This window comes from Haliotis rufescens, unplaced genomic scaffold, assembly GCF_023055435.1.
Source record: "Haliotis rufescens isolate VD_foot unplaced genomic scaffold, xgHalRufe1.0.p SCAF_14, whole genome shotgun sequence".
Classification (NCBI taxonomy): domain Eukaryota; kingdom Metazoa; phylum Mollusca; class Gastropoda; order Lepetellida; family Haliotidae; genus Haliotis; species Haliotis rufescens.
In genome coordinates, this window is record NW_025963824.1 from 4,003,327 (window position 1) to 4,023,311 (window position 19,985).

At 41.0% G+C, this 19,985-nt stretch overlaps 1 protein-coding gene across 5 annotated transcripts in view; it reads left to right on the forward strand.

Annotated features, from left to right (window-relative positions):
• The window catches only part of LOC124123574 (serine/threonine-protein phosphatase 6 regulatory ankyrin repeat subunit A-like), a 407,486-nt gene that overhangs the window by 373,834 nt on the left and 13,667 nt on the right, over positions 1-19,985 (forward strand). For 2 of the 5 annotated variants that reach the window (XM_048395650.1, XM_048395652.1), the window contains 2 exons: positions 10,076-10,570; positions 11,102-13,044. In XM_048395650.1, coding sequence (XP_048251607.1) covers positions 10,076-10,570; positions 11,102-13,044 — 2,438 coding nt within the window. Of the gene's footprint in view, positions 1-2,597; positions 2,731-3,704; positions 3,774-7,756; positions 9,190-9,524; positions 9,567-10,075; positions 10,571-11,101; positions 13,045-19,985 lie in introns of those variants that run through there. The other 3 variants (XM_048395653.1, XM_046486776.2, XM_048395651.1) reach the window with 3 other exon arrangements.

The window sequence follows — 19,985 nt, forward strand, 5'->3', positions numbered from 1 at the left end:
ATGACCGGAGTATGACTGGAGTATGACTGGAGTATGACTGGAGTATGACTGGAATATGACCAGAGTATGACTGGAGTATGACGGGAGTATGACAGGAGTATGACTGGAGTATGACGGGAGTATGACAGGAGTATGACTGGAGTATAACGCGAGTCTTACGAGAGTATGGCTGTTGTGCTTTACCTGAGCATGACTGAAGTATGACCGGAGTATGACTGGAGTATGAGTGGAGTATGAGAGAAGTATGACTGGAGTATACGGGAGTATGACTGGAGTATGACTAGAGAGTGACCAGAGTATGACTGGAGTATGAGTGGAGTATGAGTGGAGTATGACTGGAGTATGACAAGAGTATGATCGGAGTATGATCGGAGTATGATCGGAGCATGACTGGACTATGACCGGAGTATGACTGGAGTATTACGAGAATATGGCTCTTGTGCTTTACCTGAGTATGAGTGGAGTATGAGAGAATTATGACTGGAGTATGAGTGGAGTATGAGAGAAAAATGACCAGAGTATGAGTGGAGAGTGACTGGAGTATGACTGGAGTATGACTAGAGAGTGACTAGAGTATGACTGAAGTATGACGGGAGTTTGACTGGAGTATGAGTAGAGATTGACCAGGGTATGAGTGGAGTATGAGTGGAGTATGAGTGGAGTATGCGTGGAGTATGACTGGAGTATGACTGGAGTATGACTGGAGTATGAGTGGATTATGACTGGAGTATGATTGGAGTATGACTGGGGTATGACTGAAGTATGACTGAAGTATGACTGGAGCATGAGTGGAGTATGATCGGAGTATGACTGGACGATGACCGGAGTATGACTGGAGTATTACGAGAATATGGCTTCTGTGCTTTACCTGAGTATGAGTGGAGTATGAGTGGAGAGTGACAGAGTATGACTGGAGTATGACTGGAGTATGAGTGGATTATGACTGGAGTATGACTGGAATATGACTGGAGTATGACTGGAGTATGACTGGAGTATGATCGGAGTATTACTGGACTATGAGTGGAGTATGAGACGAGTATTACTGGAGGATGACTTTAGTATGAGTGGAGTATGACCGGAGTGTGACTTGAATATGGATGTAAAGTGATCAGGGTATGAGTGGAGTATGACAGGAGTATAAGTGAGTGGAGTATGACCAGAGCATGATCGTAGCATGACTGGAGCATGACTGAAAAGTGACCGGGGTATGACTGGAGTATGACCGAAGTGTGACTTGAATATGGCTGGAAAGTGATCAGGGTATGAGTGGAGTATGACAGGAGTATGACTGGAGTATGACCGGAGTATGACTGGAGTATGAGTGGAGTATGACCGGAGCATGATCGTAGCATGACTGGAGTATGACAGGAGTATGACTGGAGTATGACTGAAAAGTGACCGGGGTATGCCTGAAGTATGACTGGAGTATGATTGTAGTATGACTGGAGAGCGACAGGAGTGTGCCTTGAGTATGACTATAGAATGACTGGAGTATGCCTGGAAAGTGTCCGGGGAATGATCGTAGTATGACTGAAGGATAACCGGAGTATTACAGGAGTATGACTGGAATATGACTGGTATATGACCGGTGTATGACTGGAGAATGACCGGTGTATGACTGGAGTATGACTTTTGTGTTTTCCTGAGTATGACCGGAGTATGACCGGAGTATGACGGGAGTATGACAGGAATATGACTGGAGTATGACTGTTGTGTTTAGGCGGCAGATGGTCTGGCCTTGTATCGCATGAGGGATTCTGTCAGTTTCATGATTTCACAACATTCGAGGTCAGCAAGGGAATGAATACGACACTTTTGGCCCTGCACACAGAGTGTTATCATTTAATTGTGTGAGTTCTAAAACCGATTCAATCATATTTGAACAAGTGCCTGTGCAGTGTACCAGTGAGTTTCAGGAGATTCCTTTATGAGCTTTAGTGGCAGTGCTTTCTGACACTTATTGGGACAGAAACAGTAAGATCACGGTGGTGTTTATTCGTCACCTTACTGTGTGCGTTAAACTCTCACCTACGACCTCGACAACTCCCCTGTCTCTGAATCCTAAGGTTAAACTGAACCTTCCTCTGACTATCTACTGTTTGTTTCGAAGCATACGAGAAAGACATTGTTCTCACGGATTTTTTATTACCCTTTTGTGGTTCATTTACTTTGGAAATTATGTGTTCTAGTGTTCTGGGTTATACATGCAGCAGATAATGTCATGCAAAGAACAGTCCGCATTTGGAGTGACATAAATAATGTGATTTAATTTGTCAAGTTGATTCTGTGGAAATGATTGGTTAAATGGTTTAATTGGCGGTTTCTCGATCGATAAATCACAGATTTTTATAAACTATGACAGATGAGAAATAGGATCTCAAAAGTATAAAACACATAACCCTCGATGAAATATGTAGCTTGAGCCGCCTGTCTCGACAGAGCAAGTAACTGACGCAAGCTGTCAAAGTCCATAAATAGATAACAGGTTGTGTGTGTCATCATGCCCTAACAGCGTAACCGGTTATTATTTGATCAAGCATAGAGTTGCCTGGTCTGGATGTGATACTAAACAAACCATTCGCTTTACAATTTTCAGTAACGCAGACTTGGCTTGTGTTCTCGAGCAGGGAGCAGGTTACAGGTATTCTGCGGTGTTTCCGTGGAAGGATTTCACGGTCTTTTCATACGTAGCTGTGGATTGTGGCGATTCCTTTTTGTTATTCCATCAAGGTAAGCAAATATACCGGAGTATGACTGGTGTATGCCTGGAGTGTGAAAGGAATATGACCGGATTGTGACTGGAGTGTGACTGTTTTGTTTTTCGGAGTTTGGCTGGATAATGGCTGGAGTATGACTGGAGTATGAATATTGTATGACTAGAGTATGACTGTTTTGCTTTACCGGAGTATGACTGTAATATGACTGGAGTATGACTGGAGTATGACTGGAGTATGACTGGAGTGTGAACGGAGTATGATCAGAGTGTGACTGTAGTATGACCGGAGTATGACTGGAGTATGACTGGAGTATGACTGGAGTGTGACTGGAGTATGACTGGAGTATGACTGGAGTATTGCTGGAGTATGACTGGAGTATGACCAGAGTGTGACTGGAGTATGACTGGGGTATGAACATTGTATGACTAGAGTATGACTGTTTTGTTTTACCGGAGTATGGCTGGAGTATGACTGGAGTATTGCTGGAGTATGACTGGAGTATGACCAGAGTGTGACTGGAGTATGACTGGGGTATGAACATTGTATGACTAGAGTATGACTGTTTTGTTTGACCGGAGTATGGCTGGAGTATGACTGGAGTATGACTGGAGTATGACTAGAGTATGACTGGAGTATGACTGGAGTATGACTGGAGTGTGACTGGAGTTTGACCGGAGTATGACTGGAGTATGACTGCAATATGACTGGAGAGGTACCGGAGTATGACTGGTGTATGACTGGAGTATGACTGGAATATGACTGGAGTATGACTGGAGTGTGACTGGAGAGGTACCGGAGTATGACTGGTGTATGACTGGAGTATGACTGGAGTATGACTGGAGTATGACTGGAGTGTGACTGGAGTAGGATCATAGTATGACTGTAGTATGACCGGAGTATGACTGGAGTATGATCGTAGTATGACTGGAGTATGACTGGAGTGTGAACGGAGTATGACTGGAGTATGACCGGTGTGTGACTGGAGTAGGAAGGATTTCACGGTCTTTTCATATGTAGCTGTGGATTGTGACGATTCCTTTTTGTTATTCCATCAAGGTAAGCAAATAACAGTAAAACGTAGTTTTACAAGACTCTACAGCTGGTACTCAAGTAGTAGATGTGGCGTTACAATGAAGGAAATATTTAAATCCCTTGCCAATCTCTACCAATGGAATAAATAAGGAAATCTATGGTAAAACAAGCCCCGAAATACTTTGACAATGGAACCATGTTCCATATACGCAGTGGTATGCATTCTTTTGAGACAGGGTTATCTTGCAATTGAAAGAAAATAAACCAAGTACCAAACGTAAGGAGTCCAGAGTCTACCACCAATAAGCTGGGAAGTTTGAAAGAAATGAAATCAACCCCAGCAACCAGCCACTGCTATCTACATTTGAGGCAACAAAAGGGCGGGGTCAGATCAACCAGCCACTGCTATCTACATTTGAGTTAACAACATGGCGGGTTCACATCAACCAGCCACTGCTAGTTTCATTTAGGTCGACAGAATGGCGGGGTAGTGGATGGTGCATCGATCGACACCAATCGAAGCCAAACTACCATTCATGGGTTGAGACCAATTAGTGGCAGAACTGTACGCAACTGGTTGAGGGAGCATATGGCCCCGATGTCTAGCGACACGCCCAGTTTTTACATCCACATCACCGCTTGTTAGGTGTGGACAGACAGAGCTTCAGAAGTAAGTCTTGGATGGTATTCTGTTCAGAGACGAGTCAATGTTTTATCTGGACAGCTCTGAAGTTATGGATGTAAAAGGATACTCAAGACCACATGAATCTGTATAAAGCAAGATATGGCGATAACAGAAAGACGAGACAAGACAGTTGTAAATACCAAATACATATTTTTCTGTGAACATTTGAAATTATGCAATGGGAACTTGATGAGGGATAGCCTGTCTGTGTTTCATACAACCATGAGTCTCGACTCATCAGGGGTAGTTGGAATAGTGCTGTCGAACAAACAGCAGGTAAGCGTTTCTGTAACACCAAGGCCTTTGCGACAAACCAGAAGCAATGCTAGACATTAATTTATATGAAGTAAGACGAGTTCTATGGATGAACAACTTCTTTATTACAATTAGTGCGACGTTTCGGTGTAGATCCTAACACCTTTATCAAGCAAGTCCTACGCCGAAGGATCTACATCTAATTGTAATAAAGAAGTTGTTCATCCACAGAACTCGTCTTACTTCATCACACCAACTTCTAAATGCCACTGAAAGAAATTAATATATATGGATTGGTCATATCCCCATCTGGAGCGTAGGGTGGAAGAGAATCCTTCCAAAAACCATCCATTAAATTATTTGAAACCTCTGCCTTTTTCATACGCAGTGAAGTGAAAGAAGTAATTATTTGTAATTTTGATGTCTTTATACTAAAACGTCATCATTAATTGATAACTGTGGAAGAGTCCTCAACCTCTGATAGAAATAAAAGATCAGGAGGGCATAACTGTGAAGATAATGTCTGTTTGTCACAATTATGAATTCTCATAACCATGTCAAAATCATCTCATTGCAAAGCACAGTGACAAATCTGGCAAATGTGGCACACTCTGAAGGCGACTATCATAACTTAATAGAAAAGAGATATTGTAGACTTACAAAAGCACATGTAAGAACTGTATTTGGTTTAGGACAATCATCAATTGGGAAATGTTTCCACCTTATCAAGTTTGAAATTTTATGGTGGAATTGTTTTTTTTAGTGAGATTCCTTCTTGAAAAAATCAATATTAGGAATTTGCGAGTTTATGTCTTTATCGATCAACCTTAGTTTATTAGTCCTTTTTTTGTATTGTATCAGAAGCTTCATCATTAATTAATACATGAAGGATCCCTAATGAATGAGTCTCCAAAGAGAGACTACATTTTCAAGTCGTTTTAATTGAACAAATCCGGTAAACGTAAAAGATTAGGTGGGTATAATTTTGAAAATGTTTTCTGTTTATCACTATTATGAACTCATATGTCCATGTCGAAATCACCCAGTTTCAATGCAGAGTGACAATGACATTTTTTTATACACCCAACTGACAAGCTCTACGCTTCTGAAAGCGACCGTCACAAGTTAATATACGGATTTCTATCCCACCTAGTTTCGATTTTGAAAGCAATAAAGCACAGCCCATGTAACGTAAATATAATTTCATACAAGGAATACATATCTTGCAGGAAAGAATTGTGTTTTGGTTACGGACTATGAAAAACACATGTTTTTCTTGTTCACTCCTAGTGGAGAATCCAATTTACTGATCTTCTGCCTTGGAAATCTCAAGATAATCCATCCCAGTCAACACTTGTCCAAGACCAGCTCTTGTTCAGCCTGCTGTAAATACCCATCTGTAGCAGCGATAAGAAATATAGAACAGGACCCACAACAACCTTCTCATTTGGACTTCTGACCTAATCCAGATCAATCAGGCATTCTGCCCTGGAATACATAGACCCATTTACTATTTGCAATGTTGATACGCGACGTATGCACAACCATTTCCTTCCACGTCGTAATTCTGTATGTACAGAATTAACTCGTTTCTGGATGCAAACGAATGCCAACAGAATAAGATAAAACCCATTTTGGTCGCAGAAGATTCATGGATTCTATAAGTCAAAGAAATATATATAAAACCCAACATGATGACCTAAAATAAAATATGTAAATAAATTATAATCCTTTCAAGTTTTAATAATCGACATGGTATTATCCAATTGTCTCAAATACGTTTTGCGAATATGTACCAAGTCCTTCCTTGATTGTGTTGTAAATTATGGTTAATCTTTGAGACAAGGATTTGGTGGTACATTTCCTGAAACAAGCAAAATATCTACATAATATCTCCTATTCACTGGATAACTGATCAGAACGTGTTTACTGGTTGGGGCAGACAACCGTGTATACTAACGGGAAAATAAGTAGCTATGCATAATGCAATGTTCAATATAAAATATATGTCCATCAAGACATCTCCTCGACTTTAAGGTCGCGATTCACATTTGGTGAGTTTCGAACGTGAACAGCATGTGCTCATTTAACAACTTTTGTTTAACTGTTAATGTAGCTTACGAAATGCCACGGCTTGTTGAAAATTAACGGTTTGAATGTTTTTTTAATATTTTTTCCTTTTCCACTTATAACCATTTAGGATTATGTCACTTAATGGTGACTTCAGCAATAGACATCTTATGTTGTTTGTGACTGACTTACAACCAAGGTAGATAAAACATTTGAACAAATCATTTGAGCTACCATACTGAATTTTTGCATGGAACCAATGTCACTATGTTTCTGAATAAGCCTAATATATATGTATACGTATATATATATATATATATATATATATATATATATATATATATATATATATATATATATATTCTGTACGCAGCCAGTGATGGATGAGGTAGATTCCTTTATCTATTAATTGATTATCATTGTTACAAGCGACACACATAGCAGGTATATATGGTCCCAAATGATCACGTTCAGAGAAAACACTTTTCGCGGATGTAAGCAATTTCTTTATCATAAGTCCAAACATCTAAGACTTTACTTTCGGTGGGGACTTCAATATTGTTTTGTATTCTCCATGAGATGGATTATGGAAGAATATTGATACGAGAATTCACCCTAAGCAACATGATTTGATACAAAGTATTAATGTATGAAAAATAAACCATCTAAAAGGTATGCATTTTATGAAGCCCAATTAAACCCTAACTTCATAAAACAGTAAATGGGTCGATGTTCTTATACAGATACAGGGTGGGCAAACTTTAACCTTATGGCAAACTGGTGTACACAAAGTTCTGAATTAAGATGGATCCAGGTTAAATTTATGCATAATAGTTTAAGTACTAACTGTTATCAAATTGGATATGTTGAATCGCAATATGTTTGAAAAAGAATCATATCGTGAAAGTTTCTTCATAGACAATATTGGAAATTATTATTATTATTATTATTATTATTATTATTATTATTATTATTATTATTATTATTATTATTTCAGGTATGTGTCAATCCTGCTCATCTCTTGAACGTGAATACAGACAGTACAGCTCTGCTCCACACAGCTTTATCGTTCACGCAGACAGAAGCATCATCACTGGTCAAGGAAAGAATAAGGAGGTCAAGAAGGGGAAGAAGAAGATCCTCCAGGACATAGAGAAGAAAGTGTCAGCTCTCAGGAACACGCTCGGGGGACATCTGCTGGTTCACCTACACGGACAGAAGGAGGGAGACAGGTATCTGGAGTACTTCCATGAGTTTGTGGACAAAACTCTACAGGACCTGATTGAGTGTGGATCTTCCTATGTGGACACATATCACACTACATGGTTGCATGAGATACCAGGGTTTGAAAACATTAAAGATGTTTTATTGATAGATGTAGCTCGCACATGTGGAATTTCAACAGCAAATGTTAACACCAAGATATGCAATGACTTTGAAAACACAAGCCCTACAACATTTAATTTAGTTTACTTGCTGGCACATTCTCGATACGAGGCATCACGTGGTGCACCTGCTTTAAAGGGAATTGATCAAGACAAGCTGCAGCTGTACCAAGAATCTCAGAATGTTGAACTGAAACTGTTCTGTCCAAAGAATGACATCTCACATGTGCAGTATATTTGGGAAGATCTTAAACTCAAGGACAATATAACGTCTATGTCTAAAGTTCCTGGTGGAGGGTCATATTATGTGGGAGTAGAGGAAAGAGTGATCACAGAGAACGGTTACAAGACTAAAGTACCCCATTTTGTCGGTTTTCAGGTTGATAATCCAGAGGAACTTCTGACAGATCTGTCCAGGAAGGTAAAGGAGGAAATTTGTGTGTTATCTTTCACTGGTGAATTTGGTGACCCACCGTCTGATCTTGTCCAAATAGGAATCCATAGACTCCCTGGTGGAGGGAACAAGTGTGTACTTGAAGTAGCAGTGAGGTTCTTTGGTGGGATTGTCTTCTGTGACAAACAGGGGCCAAGAATTTATGAAATACAGAATCATGGAATATGCAGAATGGAAAGGACTGAGTGGCTACGAAGAATACGGCAGCTCCCTTCATGGAAAGGGATACAAACAATGAGGTGGAGACTGAGAGCGAACACAATCTAAACACACAGAACATAATCTATTCCCGTACATAAAAGACGTGCAGTGAATACAGTGACTGTTTTCTTATTTTTTATGCAAGCCTTTATTGCAAATATATTTAGTTATGCATGGTACTTATCATTAAGTTGGAACAGATAGTGATTGTGTCTTTGGGAAAAGACTTTATCATATAAATCAAAGAGCGCTATCCTACAGAATTCACAATGTCATCCAACGAGAGTGAAGACTCGGATTTGTCCAGCACCTACAGCTCTGACGGGGAGGTCCAGCACTCCATCACCAGACCACAGAGGACACCAGGACTCAAGTATCTGGACTTTGATGGTAGGGGTATATCTCAGACTGATTCATTTTAGCAATACAAGTATCATTATCATTACGATATCAACAAGTTTATTCTTCTGTAAAAGTGGAGGGGTTAACGTGTTAAAGCCTGAAGACCCAGACTCAACATGTCCCCAACGTGGCCGCAATATCCAAGGCTTAAATCAAATTGTATAAGTTATATGCCAATTGAAATGTTTTGGCGGAAAATATAGACTGTTTGTTCTCTGCACTGATAATTTATAATATACTATCAATTAATCGTGTGCATTCCTACTTGTGTGACCAGTAATGTACAATTTACTCTGGCATAACTGGCTTTGCTGCATTTCCAGATGTGGACTTTTCCTATGCTGTATTTGACACACCTGGCAGTAGTAAGTAAAAGTTATGTAATGGACGTCAAAGCATACGAAATCAATAGAGAAAAAACAACCTTGTGTCTTTTTATATCAAATATATGAACTCAAGTCGATAACAGTTGATCCTCAAAATAAGGAGATAAAAGTCACGATGGTGATATTTTATTCAACTAACAAAATCAGGCTTCCATGTTTTACAGCTTGTAGACAGTAGTAACCAGTGTAAAAAGTACAGCTAACTAGTTCAGTAGCAGAACGATTGGTGATGTCATTTCGTTGTGAGATCATGGCAACCAATGACACAATGGTCGGCAAAGCATTGTGATGCGATGTCATAATAGCAATATTTCCTTGGAGACTCAAGAGATGTATCATGAGGTAGCCAGCTTTATATGATAAATAAGGTTATTACAATAGTATTACAACAGCTGGTCAGTGATTATTACACAACTGAAATCAGGTGCAAATGAAGTGACCCTTCGGAAAAATGTCAGCATGTTTTCATTGCATTGTCTTTATAACAGTTGCAGACTGCATTCACCCAATAGACGTGAAGCTGTTTGTAAGGCCGGATATTTTAACATCTGTGAGATCCATACCTGATTTAAACTTCGTCTACATCAACTCCCCTACACTGACGTTCCTGGAGCCAGAGGAGGAGGTGCCAGCTCCACACAGCGTCATCTGCGACGCCTACATCTTTAAGACAGACGGAGTGGTTCTCGTCCTAACGTTTGTTTCCAGAGATGAGCCTGACGCTGTTCTTTACAACTCCACACAGGCCCGGGCTCTGACGGTCGCTGTCAGGAGCAGAACTTGCACCAACTTTCACCCCGTTCATGGCGTCGTATCGCCAGACATATACAAAAGTTCTCGGAACTTCCTGACCAGGATCCAGCAACTTCACACAACTGCAGCGCATGTGTCTGTACATCAGTCCTTGACTTCCAGAGATGGGAAGATGGTTGACATATTCAGGACGATGACTCAGCATCAAAGGCCATCAAGAAAACTCACAGGTAGAATTTGACTCTCAATATCTGATTTACAAACAGTAATACTATACACTTTCTCCTTTAAAGGACAATTGTTTAGCTTTGACGATGCGTGTTAGATCCGGAATATTTAATTAATACTCGTCACAGAATCATAAAAGTGGTTGTTCTGTGGTTGTTCAGCGGTTATATCTTTACAAGAATATTATAATGTGTATGTTATTTTTGTCTTCGGCTTTTGACATGTGATCCATTTTCCAACAGGATTCCTGACGTTTCGAAGCATGCATGGGTGCTGCATGTTAGATATGGAATGTTGAATCAATACTCGTCACAACATTAATGAATGTAGGGATTAATCAAGATAAGCACGTAGACAATAAAGTAACTGTTACAATTTGGATTGTAAAAGTGTTTATTCTGGAGTGTTGCTGTTATGAATAGATACAGTTTCTGTATGTTATTTTACTTCATGTATCTGTGGTTGTATCGCTATGAGTATGTGTATATGTTATTTTGTCTTCAGCTTTTGACAAATGAGCCCATATGTTTCAGATTGGGAGAGATTATTTGTGAAGACAGCTGCCTACCAGGAAGTCCGAGACAAGCTACAACAACACAACCTGGTGATGCTGACTGGTGGTCCTGGGGAAGGTAAGACCACAATAGGACACATGCTGTGTTGTGACTACCAGCAACAAGGATACAACACAGTCTTCTGCAGCAGATGGGAGCACTTCAACAGGGATGTATTCCAGGCAACTAAACCGACACTGGTGGTGATTGATGACATGGCAGATCACTGGGTATATTCAAACTTTGTCAAAGAGATACACAACAAAACTTATACCAACAAGCTTGTTTGTGTTCTTATTATATACGCGAACTGCAAACGAGATACGTTCAATCGAAAGACGGACATAACACAGATAGGAAGACAGAACTTGGACAGAACAAAGCAGGAATATTCCCAGATGCTGGAGATGCAGACAGACATTCCATCAGACACACGGGAGGAGATTATAGCTAACCTTCCTTCATATGTCGGTTTCCCCAAGGTCATCAAACACTTCTCTCAAGACAGACCTACCACAGATCCTGTATCATTTTTCGCATATCCACATTCCCAATTCAGAAAAGAAATAGAAACATTACTTAGAAATGTTGATTATTCTGCTACAATGATATATATCTTGGTTTCTGGGAACCTAGTGGCAGACTACTATCCATATCCATATATCTATAACAGTGATGAAAGTGATGAGCGTGATCAGAGTGGTTATTATATCGATGGTTCGAGAGAGTTTCAGTCTCTCTTTCCCGAATTAAGAACAGATGATCTTCCTGACATGTTACACAGATTGTGTGCCACCTATCTATGTCAGTCTGGCGACGATATTAGTTTCACAGAGCCTGTCATATATGACGCCTGTATGTTTGTTGTTGACAGCATGTTTCCTGGAGTTCTATGGAAACACTGCAAAGTTTTATATGAAACTGACAACAAACAGTATCTCACAGACTTGCCTGATAAAACCATCGTCATCTCCAGTCACAACACAAACATGTTTCTGACACAGCTGGTAGAAGACACAAGGAGAGGGAAGTTCAGACACACATTCCGTCACCCAGTTCTCAGCAGGGAGGACAACATAGACAGGTTCCTGACACAGCTCGGGGACAGTTTTGTGAATGTTCTATATTTACAGGATACAGCTGGTTCTTCCACTGGTTTAAGGTGCTTCTTGTACTGGGTCCTACAGTCTGGCAATGATTACCTGTGTCAGAAGGTGTTACAGAAACAGGAACTGTCACAGGTACATGTCAGTGAGGAACTAGCTTGTTGTATCAAACTACAAGACACCAAGTCCTTCCTGTATTTACGGCAGCAGCTGCTGGATCTACAGAGGGGAGATATCACCTATACACCAAACGATACAGATGCTAATGGAAACTCTCTTCTTATGATGGCTGTGGACAGGAATAATGCCAACATGGTCGACATCTTACTGAAAGATGATGCAGAGTGTCTGATCATGAACAAAGTCGGAAATTCTGCCCTCCATCTGGCCTGTTTGAGGGGATATACAGATGTTGTTAAGTTACTGCTTCCCCACGTGGAGGTCTGGAAGAATCTGCCAGGACAGGACTTGAGAACACCAGTCATGATGGCTGCACTGAAAGGTCATGGTCAGCTGTATGAGTATCTGGCAGATGAAGGGAAGTGTGACCTGACTGGTGTTGATGATAACGGTGATACTATCCTACATCTGGCATGTCAGGGCGGTAGTGTCCGGGTTGTCAAACATCTGATGTCTAGTAAGTTGTTTGACATCAACCACAGAGGCCAGTATGGAAAGACACCTCTGATGATTGCAGCATGCAGAGGCCACAGAGATGTGTTTCAGTTACTTCTGTCACAGAACTGTCACATCTCTCCTGAGGACTTCAGCATGTCGGAGACACTCTCTTATGGACATGTTGGTGACTGCCTCAACATGTTACTTCTGGAGGCGATTGGTCTGCTTCACACAGCAGCAGAAACAGGGAACGTGGAGCTGGCAGAGTTCCTCCTGTCACAGGGCAAGGTCCACATCAACACGAGGGATGCAAGCGGGAGGACTCCAGTGATGTTAGCAGCAGCTTCAGGACACAAAATCATTTTTCAGTTTCTAACTAAAAAACAGTGTGACTTGTCATTAAAGGATACAAAGACACGTGGAGTTCTTCACTACGCCAGTCAAGGGGGAAACTTGGGTATTGTACAGGATGTGGGATATAAGGATGTAAACGAGACAGACAGATATCATAAAACCCCTGTGTCGTATTGTGTAGAGAGAGGACATAAACACATTTTTGACACATTGTTTAATACAGGGGGAGATCTGTCAGTTGTAGACACTGACAAGAACACACTGCTGCATTTGGCATCGAAGGGAGGTAACCAGGCTATAGTGGAGCATCTCCTGTCATCAGGGACGTTTGACATAAATGCTGTGAACAGAGACAGGAGAACACCCCTGTTGGTGGCAGCGTTAAGTGGACACGCAGACATCTGTCAGCACCTGATCGTTGTCGGAGCTGATGTACACAGACAGGACTATGATGGGAATGATGTGGTACTTGTTGCTGCTCAGACACGGAATCTCCAGTTGGCTGTATGTGTTTTGTCTGTGAAGAAACGAGTTGACTTTGTACAGAACAAACATAGGAAAACAGCAGCAATGTGGGCAGCAGAAAGTGGGGATGCTGACATGTTTACGCTGATGAGCAAAGGGTGTGATCTCTCTGTGAAGGATGACGATAAAACCAGTATCCTTCATTTCGCTTGCACAGGAGGAAATGTACATATAGTCGAATCTATTTTTGCACAAAACAAAGCCGACGTCAATGGAAGAAATATATCTCAAGAAACACCAGTGATAAGGGCAGCGTTGATGGGTCACAAGGCAGTGTTTGACCTACTTGTGAGTAAAGGATGTGACCTGACAGTGACGGATGAGTATGGTGACAACATCCTTCACGTAGCTTGTGATGGAGGCAATGCACAGATTGTAGAGTACATTGTCTCTCATAACATAGTTGACATCAACAGTGCAGATTATGTGGACAGAACACCAGTGATGAGGGCAGTGTTAAAGGGTCATAAGGCAGTGTTTCACCTACTTGTGAGTAAAGGATGTGACCTGACAGTGAAGGATGAGTATGGTGACAACATCCTTCATGCGGCTTGTGAGGGAGGCAATGTGCAGATTGTAGAGTACATTGTCTCTCATAACACAGTTGACATCAACAGTACAGACTATCTCGGGAGAACACCAGTGATGAGGGCAGTGTTGAATGGACACAAGGCAGTGTTTAACCTACTTGTGATCGAAGGATGTGACATGGCAGTTAAAGATAAGTGTAGAGACAACCTCCTTCATGCAGCTTGTGATCGAGGCAATGTTCAGATTGTAGAGTGCATTGTCTGTTATGACATAGTTGACATCAACAGTACAAATTCTGTGCGCAGAACACCAGTGATGCTGGCAGCGTTGAAGGGACACAAGGCAGTGTTTGACCTACTTGTGAGTAAAGGATGTGACCTGACAGAGAAGGATAAGAATGGTGACAACATCCTTCATGTGGCTTGTGATGGAGGCAATGTTCAGATTGTAGAGTGGATTGTCTCTCATAACATAGTTGACATCAACAGTGCAGATTATGTGCGCAGAACACCAGTGATGCGGGCAGTGTTAAAGGGTCACAAGGAAGTGTTTGACCTACTTGTGAGTAAAGGATGTGACCTGACAGTGAAGGATAAGAATGGTGACAACATCCTTCATGTGGCTTGTGATGGAGGCAATGTTCAGATTGTAGAGTGGATTGTCTCTCATTACATAGTTGACATCAACAGAACAGGTTGTGCCGGAACATCACTTGATATCGCAAAAAAACAACGCAACCATTCGTTGGTTAAGTTTCTTAATCAATTTGGTGCAGTATCCAGATACCATCACTGCAGATCGCGATAGACAATGATGAAATGGTTGATATTCTGAGGCAATTTGGTGCAGTGTGAGAAGTGTGTCCATCTGGTCCATGAACACCACCTCTGCCCTGACACTTGACATGCTTGTCCTCAACAATTTGTCCAAAGGGATGTCATCCGGTCCCCATGCTTACCATAATGAAGAAAACCTCTTGTGGTCACGTTTGTCCACGAATCTGAAGTTTGGACCATTATTTTACCTTTTGTATTTGACCTTGCTCAATAATACTCCCCAATGTCCCACATGTTCTGTAAACATCAACTCCTCAAAAAGACAAAACTTAACATGGATGGTGCCACAGTGGCGACACCTTACTTTGCTCTGGAGGAACCACATTTTATCAAGTGTATTTATGACCATACATGTTTGTGTAAAGTATGATATATGATGCAACAGATATGTAGATAGTAGTGGGACTCTCATATATGTTCCTTTTTTGTAACAAAATATATACTCACACGCAATAGAAACGCAAGTCGAGTATGCAGTAGACATGTTATCTTTGTTCAACAGTAAAGAGAAGAAATAAATAATTTGGCAAGATTGCCAAAAAATTCTCTGAAGACAGTTTAATGGATTCAAAGGCAGATGACATATACTTTTTTTTAAATGTTAGGGGCTTACACAGTTTCGGGACAAAAGCCAAAAGTCCAACAATACCTGGTGTGACCACCATTAGCATTGATCATTGCCACACATCTCCTGTACAATGAGTGGATCAGACGATTTGTGAAGGCCCTTGGGATCCTCCTGCACACTTCCAGAGCAGCTGTGCGTAGTTCATCGGCAGTTGTAGGGACCACAAGTGTTCGATGGGGTACAGATCAGGGCTGAGGGCTGGCCACGGTAGAACACTGATGTTGTGTTGTTGCAGAATGGCCATGTTAGCTGGCTATATGGGGACGAGCGTTGTCCTGCTGGAAAATGTGTTGTTGATGTTGTGCAAAAAATGGAACAACGTGGGGTCTGATCACTTGGTCGATATACCGCTGAGCAGTGACGCCGTGTCCCCGACCTTGACCAACATTCAGAAAGCTCGTCGGCGACATCTGAGGTTGTTGGAGCGGAGACGTCGGATCACAGTGCCCGGCTAATGTGTCGATTATGTGTTCCCATGGTCTGTCCAGTACTTTCACTTGCAGTTAGGAACGGATGTCGATGGTGTTGACGGGTAATCTGCCGATCTTGTCGAGGTGTGGTAACCCTAGCATGACCACTCCGAGGAAGGTCATCTGTGGTCTGTGTAGCATTGTATCGATGCAGAAGATGTTAAATTGTGGTTATGGTAACGTTGAAATGACGGGAAACATCTTGGACAGACTCTCCAGCTTCCAAACGTCCGATAGCCTGGTTTCTCTGAATATGAGTTAGGCGTGACATTGTTGACCAAGGAGTTGTAGGTCCAAGAATGGGCCGAAGTTGTATACCCACTACAGCATTTTCGATTTCACGAGAAATGGGTGCATGATACCCACATATTCGTTGAAATGGTGTGTTTTGGCGATTCGTTTTTTATGTTGCGTTTTTACTCGGGGCTTCCAAAATGCATCCAAAAACATTGATAACACCATCAGGCTACATGCTAAAACTCGTATCAATTTATGGCTCCGTGTTTGTTACCTATTTGCTTAAAACCACTTGCGTTTCTTCTGCGTGTGAGTATATTTAGACATTTGTTCTTTGACTCTGCACCTAAATTCTCTCAAAATGCATGTCCGATTTTTTGTGGTGTTACGTACATATTGTTTTTTATTCAAATTGTTTACCTTGAATTAACCTTTGCACTTTTATTAGGTCTTTTTTTCTCTGGAAATGGATGTCCTGGTTCAGAAAACATCTGTTTTCTTTTGTTTTTGATGCAATCATATTTTCGGGCAAGCAATAGAATTTAGTATTAGTTGCAAGTCCTCAGTATTTAGGAAGGAAATATTAAAATGTCAAAGCTGACAGCAACTTGTGTCATGTGGCCATCTTTGGTGAGCTACGGTACTATAGACTGATTTGATGGGGAATATATATACTGAACAACAAAACTTCCTGTGACATTGAATTTGATTTAATGCAAAGTTATGATTTTTACTAAATCTGAAACAATTTCGGTTTAAAACAGATAAAAGACTCCTGAAAGTGTTCAAATGGTTTCATTTGCCATACTGACTTCAGAAAATGCGTGATTTCATATAAAAACATGAACATGCCAAAATGTCAATTTTCAAATCAATAGCGTGTGTGTTTCACCTCTGGTTGTGATGCAAGCAACACATCTTCGTATCATGGAATAGACCAGGCGTCGCACAAAGTCCTGTGGGATATCTGTCTATATCTACTGGAGCATATTTTGAAGTTCCTAGAGTGTCTGTGGAACAGGTGGTTGACGTCGAAGGCGCCGATCCATCTCATCCCACATGTGAGAGATCAGGGGAGCGAGCCGGCAAGGGGAATGATATTCACGCTGTTTCGTTGAAGAGCATCCTAAACAAGTTGAGCAATATGAGGCCGGGCGTTGTCATGTTGAAAGGTAATGCCTGGACCATGACGACGCAAAAACGGTAGAACAACAGGGCCGACGATCTCGTCGCGGTACCGCTGTTCATTGAGATTTCCATCTACCACTATTAAACGGGTCCTCTGTCTTGCTGTAATCCCACCCCGTACCATAACGCTGCCGCCCCCGAACCGATCTTCTTCCATGGCACGATGATTGACGTAACGTTCACCTCGACGTTGGTACACTCGAAACCGTCCATCGGTGAATACGAGACTCGTCAGTCAATAGAACTTGTCCCCACTGCATGGCCGTCCAGCGTAAACGCTGTCTGCACCACTGTAGACGTGATTGACGGTGGTTTCCTGTCAAAATGGGACGTCTGGCGGGTCTTCTGGCGACAATCCCTGCACATCTGAGGCGACGACGTACGTTTTGTGAAGATATTCGGGATGCTTCTTGCAGTCACTGTTGCTGGCTGGGAACGATTTCGTAGGTGTTTTGTTCGAATCCAATTGTCTTGTTGATTATTCCTTGCGCATGGCCTGCCACTCCGAGGATGGTCTATGACTGCGTTCGTCTGTTGCCAAAGTTGCCATAAACACCAAATGGTGTTTCTGTGGACGTTAAGTTGTCTTGCAACATCACGTTGACTCGATCCTTCTACAATCATACCAATGGCTCGCAGACGCTCATTTTCGGACAGGCGTGACATTTCGTAATGTTGAAAAATACGTAATTTTCTTTTTTTTCTGAGTGGTTGTTGTCAGCACGATGCTAAACAATGTATATGGCATTCTGTCAATGCACATGTTTTATACCCATTCTTTGGTAATGAAATGCATGGGGCTTGCACAAAAGTCAACTTTTGCATGGAATGCATGCTTTTCTGTACATATACATATACTACAATAATGAAACCAACTTTTCTTGTTTGATAAATACACTAAAATACTAGTGTCACAGGAATTTGTGTTGTTGAGTATATTTGATTCCTCTGTTGGCAGTATCTGCATTTAACCAGTACGGAGTCCTGCAATTCAACCCACATGAATAATACACGTGTATACATTCCGTTTTACTTTGTATGTCTTTTGTCACATTGTACATCACGTGTTATATTGTATATCCAGTGCTACTTTCTATGTCTTGTGTCACATTGTACATCACGTGTTAAATTGTATAGCCTGATACATTGTATATATCCCGTTACACGCTAAGTAAGTTTTACCTTCAAACATATGTTTTTGTACAAAGTGACCCCCTTTACTGTAATAATGACACTTTTTTTCCAGTATTTCATAACATATTGTGTTACACTTCTGGTTGTTTGACAACCTTCAATCACTTCCTCTGTATAACAGGGGGCACGGGTGGCCAAGTTGTCTGAGACGCCGCTATTCGCCGTGCAGAATTGCCTCCCTTGGGCACACCAGAAACCTATGATTGTGGGTTCGAATCCCGGTTTGCCATGATTATGTTTCAAGGTTTGTCAGCAGCATACCAGTGCTCGTGGGTTTCGCCGAAGTGGTAAACGTCTGAGACCTGCATCACTTTCCTCTAACATTTAGCTGACACGCCGGATAAAACTGGAATAATGTTAAAAGCGGCGTTAAACCCAACTCACTCACTCACTCTTTGTATCATAAAAGTTTGGGGTACCCAGAAAGGTGGTTATGTGTATATCTAGTGTTACATTGGATATTTTGTTACAATGTATATCCAGTATTACATTGTATATCTTGTGTTACGTTGCATATTTTCTTACATTGTATATCCAGTATTACATTGTAAATCTTCTGTTACGTTGCATATTTTCTTACATTGTATATCCAGTATTACATTGTATATCTTCTGTTACGTTGCATATTTTCTTACATTGTATATCCAGTATTACATTGTATATCTTCTGTTACGTTGCATATTTTCTTACATTGTATATCCAGTATTACATTGTATATCTTCTGTTACGTTGCATATTTTCTTACATTGTATATCCAGTATTACATTGTATATCTTCTGTTACGTTGCATATTTTCTTACATTGTATATCCAGTATTACATTGTATATATTGTGTCATATTGTTTATCTAGTGTTACAGTGATATCTTGTGTCATATTGTATATCCAGTACGACATTGTATGTCTTGTTACCACCAGAATGAGACAGGGAATTTACTGATATTGAAAAAGGTGTATTGTCAGAATGATAGAAAGAGTGATAAAATGATGAAGAAAAATATATCTCTGGATGGTCTCTGACTGCATTCGTTCTTTGCCAACGTTGCCATAAACACCAAATGGTGTTTCTGTGGACGTTAAATTGTCTTGCAACATCACGTTGACTCGATCCTGTTTCAAGCATACCAATGGCTCGCAGACGCTCATTTTCGGACAGGCGTGGCATTTCGTAATGTTG